Raw genomic sequence first — 7404 nt, 5'->3', positions numbered from 1 at the left:
CGTCACATTTTTAACGGTTAGTTTAGTTCTTTCAAGCGCTTGGCCGCCTTCCCGCGTCCAAAGACTCCGCAGGAGCGTAAAACAACGGCGCGATCGCGGAAGCAAATTTTCGTCTCCCGGCTCTGAGCAGAGTTGTCCTTTTAGAGAAGGGGGAGGGGTGCGGCCTAACGTCATCGCCGCCAACGTCACCTGTCTCCGAGCTCACGCAATCGCTGACGCCACTCCCCCTCTCCCTCCTCCCCGGCGGGATTTTTGCAACTCCCCCTCCTGCGGGGGATTCTCCTACAGCCGGCCTGACATCACTACTCCCTCACACACAACAGTCCCCCCCCCGTCCCCATCACGCGCACACACCACGGCCGTTGTTGAGGGACTGCCCCCTCCTCTCTCCCTTTCCCCTCCCGCCATGTTAGGAGGAGAAGGGGAGGTCGGCGTAATACGGAGCCGCCCCCGCCTGTCGGGTAACAGCAGCAGCAGCAGCACCTCCTCCTCCTCGTCCATGGGCCAGGCGGGCACTGACTGGAAATGCTGGAAGCAATGAGCGAAGCCAGAGGAGCCCCGGAGGCTGCCGCTGACTAGGCGAAGGGCGGGCGAGCGAGGAAGCGCGGCGGCTGGCGGCTTCTCCTCATCTTCTGTCCTTCCCGTCCCCTCAGCGAGAGGGGAGGGGAAGAGCATGAACGGCTGCCCCGTCCCTGCCCGCCGCGGCGCCGCCTGGGCGAGAGCAAGGAGGAGAGAAGGAGGAGCGCGGCGACCGCCACCAGGACGGCGACGACGACGACGACAGCCGCCACAGAGCCATGGTGCCCTTCGCGCCGCCGGAGGGCGCGGAGGAGCTGCAGCCTGAGCCCGAAGCGGAGCCCTCCTCCTGCCCGCCGCCGCCTCCTCCTTTCGCCGCTGCCGCCGGCCTCATGGAGATCTCCGGAGGAGGAGGAGGAGGAAGCAGCGGCGGCGGCAGCAGCAGCAGCACGGGCGGCGAGGTGAGCGAGAGAGCGGACTCCCAGGTTTTTGGGTTTTCCGAGGGAAAGGTGGCGGGGAGAAGGAGGTGGGAAGTGAAGAACTTGAGGTGAAAGAGAATGACGTTTCGGAGGGAGGGAGGGCGAGGAGGCACGCGTGGGTGGGTGGTGGTGATGGGCTTTGAGGAAGATCAGAAAGTACCTCTTTCTTTCTTTCTTTCTTTCTTTCTGTCTCGTGGCTCCGTGGAAACAGGCTCCGGTGCGGTTTGAGAAGAAAGGAGTAGGGAGGGGATCCGTGAGAGGCAGGCGGAGTTCGTGACACTAACCCGCCATTCCCCCCCCCATTTCCACGCGACCTGCCTGCCGTCACCCTTTTTGACTTCGCCTGACCCTTCAACTCGCCATAGGCTTGCTGATTTGCTATCTCCTCCCCGTGAATCTTGTTTAAATACCCCATGAATTTTAATGCCCGGTTCATCTTAACCTAACCCTCCTCGTGATGCTTGCCTGAAAGTCTTCTTCACCCCCCCAAATTGCGCTGTCATTCTCTCCCACCTCCACCCCTCAACTGTTCCTGCCAACTTGACTGGCACATTTTCTCCTCCCCCAAATATACTTACTGCTAATTGCCTTTGCCCCTGAGAGGGAATGAGAATCTTGCCTTGTTTGTTTATCTAAGTCCATTGATAAGCCATCCTTAAGTAACAGAGCAGTGGACATCTTTCTTTCTTTTTTACGGATACCGGCAAATCCTTAAAAAAGGAAAGTAGTACCCTTGCTTCTTCACCCCCATCTTCTCTCTTCTCACTTCCCAAGTTCCAAGCCCCTGTACCTCAGTGGCACAGAATCCAGTGACACCCCAAAGTCCCTTTCCCCAGTTTCTACAATCACTTGATAAAAGGTCTTGGCTTCTCCTTTCATTCCATCCACCTACTACATCCCCAGGCCAGACAGTTTCTCCAATGTACTTTGTCCAGGTGGATTCTCCTCTAAGGCACACCCTGCCCACATCTGTTTATCTCCTGTCCTTACCTTGGCAGATTTGGCTCCATGTCCTAAATATGCCCAGTTCTGAACAGTTGCCATATGCTTACTTGCTTTATTTATTTATTTTATATCCTGTCCTTCCTCCCAGAAGGAGCCTGGGGCAGCAGATGCTTCCAGTCCATACTTAGGCATATCCCCATCCAAATCTTATTAGTATTAACTAATTAACCATACCCTGATAGCTGCCCCCCCCAAGGCACTGACTCTTGAGATCTTACATAACAAAGTCCTGACTCTTAGGATGGAGGCCTTCCCATCTCTTGGAACAGAAGTTTCTATCAAAAAGACATACCATCTGTGTTGCTGTAATGCTTGCCCCAACATAGAGCTTTTTAGTGAGTTCATTCATACCTACCTCCTTGGTCAGCAATAATTTATTCCTGCAATAAAGTGCCTCTTACTTTAGCTTTAAAACATTTTCTGCATGGTGGTACATCACTGAGCTAGTCCTGTTCATTTTTGTGCTTGTGCACCTAAGAAGATTACTCTTTATTTTGGTTTCATTGCTGGAGTAAAAAAAACATGGTTTGCAACTAGTATCCTAAATTCCAAAAAGTTCTGAATACTCTTTTCAGTTCCACAACTTTTGTTTAAACTTGAGTCCTCAAGAGAGCCAGCTGCTCTTTACCCTTGAGATGTCTCCTCTAACTAGCCCTAATGACCTACAAATTCCAGCCGTATTTCCTGTATCAGTTATACCGGAGTGATGCTAACATTCCATTTTAAAAATAAGAGGTGTGGTGGAGTCTGTCAGTTACTTGATTTGGGAACAGTCATAACGGATGTTCTGTAAAGCTTAAAAATAAAAGTAAGGGATTCCTGATTACCATCTCTGGATTCATCTGCTTCAAAATATAAAGTTGGTTTTGGTTTAGCCAATCCTGCTTTGCTACTACCAATAACCTCAAATAACATTTTATTTTGTTTATTTATTGTGCCCATATTAATAGAGCTCAAGATAGCGTACATGGAGGTGCCCAGATGGCCTCCCATTCAGGCACTGGCATCGTTTCAGCAAGGGTGCTGCATCATGCATTCTTAAGACATAGCCTTGAACCCACATGCTTCATTTAAAACATTTTAAAGCCCCCACTCCTTAAGTATCCCTTAAGGCTTCATGTTATGCTTAAAAGCCCTTCTTTCAATTGTTCCATTGTGTGCTCTGTATCTTTATAAGCCACCTTCACTTTGAGCCTTATTTGTCCTTAGAGGATCTGAGAACTTATGTGGTAACTGTTTCTAGGCCAAGGAGAAGCTGGCAAACCTCTTACCCTCTCAAGGGCTCATTTATTATGGAAAACAACTTGTACAAGGTTAGACTCTGCACAGTGGTGTTCAGGTGGATGGAACCTGATGAATTTTTTGTGTGTGTACATGCATGCCATCTATAAATTGGTATGCCCAGTTTCTATATTTTATGTTACCATTGCCAGAATGTTAGCAAATGCTGTTTAGTGTCAGGATCTTCTATATTCAACCTGTTGTTACAGCTTTTGTCAGAATGGCTTTTGCTCTGTTTTAGATGCTTAAATGTAGCACTCTGACTGACTTTTTCCCTGTCCCAGACGCCATCAGAAGTGTCATTAAACGTACTAGCATTAATTAGTGATAGTTTCAACAATGTCAGGATACTGCAAACAAATACTCAAGACGTTTCATGGTAAAAATATAAGCAACAAGTTCAATAGCTTTTCCAGTATTGGTCTGTTTTCTTGGCATCTTCTTAATCCTAAAATGGCTATTGCTGGAAATTGAGTGCATAGTATCAATTCAGAAAACTCACATTGTGCAATAATAATATCCTAGTATAGAGTGCTATAGAATATCAAAGCATTTATGCTGTGATAATATAAACAAGGTCAGTCTTTGTACAAGATCCCATGTTTCTACGGTTGGCAGAGGATTGCACATATGCCTTAAATGCCAATTTACATGCTATGTTAATGAAATATCTTGTCTCAATACTGTTTCGAAAACTAGTCAGACTAGTCTCTGGTTGTACTTCAAGTTTTTTCTCCTCCAGTATATTGGCTTTTAATGGCCCATTTCTATTAGAGAGACTCCTTCACTGTAAGAAATGATTGGAGTTTTTTATGTTGTAAATGCACAAGAGAGTTAAGTTCAAAATTTAGTACTCTGTTAGGTAGGAAGTTATAAACGCAGCCTGATTCTGTGCATGTTTACTTGGACATAAGTACAGTACTACAGAATGCAGTGGGACTTGACTCCAAAGTAACTGTGCATAGGATTGAAATCAGTGAGATTTAAGCAATCGTAACAGTGTGCAGAATTGTACCCTTAGTGCTTTATTCTCCTCTGTTTGTGTGTCCATAGAGTGCTGCTCCTAAGCACTGTAATTACTATGCAGTTCTCCATTATAGCTGTATGTACTTTGAAGTATTTCTGTGATTGAATACTTAATCATGGTCTATATGCCTTAGTAATTTAGGAAAATGCTATAATAAGATTACTTTATGGATTATCTAAATACAAACATTCAGTTACCTCTAGTGTGCTGAAGATTGGTGTTTATACTCAGAATTGTTAAAATATAACACAGCAGCACTGGTTGAAAAGCCAACCAACCAAAATCTTTAGTCTTATTCTAAAGAACCTGCGTGCAAGATAGCATGTTGTTAGTTTTTTGTTCAAATATTGCAGGGTTGCTTAACTCAATGTACATGCCACAGTTCTGGTAGTTGTTACTGTTTTCTAATGCTGCAATCCTATGCACATCTGAGAATAAACCCCACTGAACTCTATGGGACTGAGGACCAAATTACACATTACACTAAATGTGCAGAGGATCAGGTTGCCAAGCAGGCTGTTTGCTAGTTCCTCTGCTTCTAAGCAATGTCAGCAAGGCCTAAAAGCAAAACGGATGAAGCATCTGTGGGCAAAAGTGTTTTGCACTCCTGCCTCTCTGTTTTTTGGATAGTGTGCTGTACCCTGAAAGTAGAAAGAGGAGGTATAGCTGATGGGGGAGCTTTGCCATGGGAAAAGCAAGCTAAGATTGCATAGCTACCCTGAGCCTGCCTCAGTATCTATGCCTCACTAGTGAGATCTGTCTTCCACTTGAGGAACCATTTTTTTCATTGTTACTTTACCCGGAAGTCTTGTTGCATGCTAGTGCTTATACAAATCCTGTTTTCCCGGTGCCTCCTATCCCTCCACTCCAGCTGCAGTATCCTGCTGCTAGAAAGGCACCAACTTCTGAGTGCAAGAGGAACACTTATATTGAGTCGTTTTACATTGAAGCACCAGAAGTGTGGGGCTGCTGTGTATGCATCCTGAATTTTTATACTAAGTGTTAAAAAGTACTAGTCAATCATCTAAAAGAGTATTAGCTGCTTGAGACTCAAGGATTTAAATACAAGTTGAATTATTCTTAGGGATTTTTAGCTTTTGGTATTGAACTACTGTTGTAAATGTTCTGCATACTATCAAAAAAGACTGGGAATGTTTTGAAATTTAAAGTTGGTTTAAAAATAGTCACTGTAGGAAGGGGTTATTGGTCTGATTCCTAGTTTTTATGTTTAGTGGATTCACATATGATATGGAAGCAGATGAAGTCTTTTCTCACATCTATGATAAGACTGTGAACTCTCTGAAGTCACTTACAGTGTATTTGTTAATTTAGTACAAATTATGATTCACCTGTAACATTTTCAGTGCCCATTCTCGGGCACTGTTGGACAAGTAATGGAGTTTTGCAAGTAACATTACTGAAGACATCATCAAGAAGATGTTTATTGCACTAGCTACTGGCCTTGACAACTTTTAAAATAAACTCCAAAAATTCCCAATATAGACATACAATAGAGATAAGTAATACAATGACAAAAATACAGTATGATTATATAAGAACTTTTAACAGACTAGAATAAAACCCAATTTAACCTGAAATTAAACTAAGCACACTTTTAAAGCTCTCAGATGTGGCCTACTACACTAGTGTTTGGAGTTTCCTTGCTGCTAAAGCAGACAGAGCTGTTCTATGTGTTACAAATAAGTACAGATAATTTCTTAGAGTTGATTGAATTTTTCTCTTGGGTTATAATATAAAGGACATTTCAGTACATCAATTAGATTATCCACCTGCTTTAAATTACAGATACAAATATATTGGGAAACTGGTATCTTGCTGTGTCTGCTGTCTAACATGGCAGAAGGCATAATCTGTAACTGGAAAAAATTAGATTGTTGTAAAACTCCAGTTTGATCTTCATATAACTTGTCCCTTTGTTCTTTTTTGTCTAAGTGGGCCAAAATGGCAGATTATACTTCTGTTATAAATTTTGGATAATGCCACTGATTTCTCCTACTAGTTGAGAGAAGACACACATGTTTTACCAACAGTTCTTCCAACATCATGTACACAAGTTTATGAAATTTCAATAGTGCCACCTGTATCCTTACTCCAATTGAGGGCAAATCCATCTCTGCCCAAAGGACAGAGGCAGTGGGCACTGAAGACAATTCTAGTATGATTGTTAACTTAGCACACCTGAAACATTTTCAGTATCTGTTCTCAGACATCAGACGGTGGAGTTTTGCAAGTAGTTGCACATTTGGTATGTGGGTACTGTTACTGGAACTATTCTTCCAGTAATATTCTGGATATATATTTTGTGAGGGTAATGCTTTTTAAATGTAGAACTGATGTTATAGATTTGGTTTTAGAGCTTGTTTTAGTTTTGTAGATTATTAGGCTCAAACATTTCAAAATTTTAGATTCTTCTATTCTTTCTGAAAAATAGAATTATACATGGGAAATCGGTTCCTAACTCTTTGAAGTTTATGAGAAAATCAAATGCCAGATTAACACAGTGGCCTGAAATGAAATTATTCAGACAAAACAAAAGAGATGTTTAGTTAGGACAACGCTGTTGAATTTGGAGATAGCAAATATTGTCATGTATATGAATTGAACCTTGCTTTTTCTGTTGCTTTGCCAGCTCAATGCTTCTTTTTTGAGTGTTCACATTGTTGAATTGGTGAGAAAGAAGAGTACATCCTTAGATTATCAATTTGGTCCCAGAATTCATGGCTGAAATCTTTAAATTGCTTTTTTACCATTGTCTGTGTTTAGATTAATTTTGTAAAACCAGTTTTCATTTATCTAGGTTTCCAATTCACCAAATATAGAAAACAATTATGGCAAACATCTAAAAGCAGTTGTCCTTTCCAAAGAGTACTGTGTGTGCACAAGGGAGGGGGTTGGGAATTCAAACCTCCTATAATCATAGGTAGTGTCACATTCATGTCCAGTAGTAATTACTATATTTTTGGAAATTTACCTAGGTCGTGTAGTTTTAGAGTTCATCTGGCCTGTTTGCTGCTATGACACTTGAGGACTGAATTAAATAATTGTGGATAAATGAGGAAAGGTTCTTAAATGGAA

At 42.7% G+C, this 7404-nt stretch overlaps 1 protein-coding gene across 3 annotated transcripts in view; it reads left to right on the top strand.

Annotated features, from left to right (window-relative positions):
• Positions 1 to 245: 245 nt before the first annotated feature.
• The window catches only part of RPS6KA6 (ribosomal protein S6 kinase A6), an 88311-nt gene continuing 81152 nt past the window's right edge, over positions 246 to 7404 (top strand). For all 3 annotated transcript variants that reach the window (XR_009759267.1, XR_009759268.1, XM_061598222.1), the window contains exon 1: positions 246 to 977. Coding sequence is in view for 1 of the 3 variants with exons in the window: in XM_061598222.1 (XP_061454206.1) it covers positions 798 to 977 (180 nt within the window). In the remaining 2 variants the exon portion in view is untranslated. The remainder of the gene's footprint in view (positions 978 to 7404) is intronic.

This window comes from Rhineura floridana, chromosome 16 (assembly GCF_030035675.1).
Source record: "Rhineura floridana isolate rRhiFlo1 chromosome 16, rRhiFlo1.hap2, whole genome shotgun sequence".
Taxonomy (NCBI): Eukaryota; Metazoa; Chordata; class Lepidosauria; order Squamata; family Rhineuridae; genus Rhineura; species Rhineura floridana.
The sequence above is the reverse complement of the archived record's forward strand: the minus strand, read 5'-3'. Positions and strand labels throughout refer to the sequence as shown.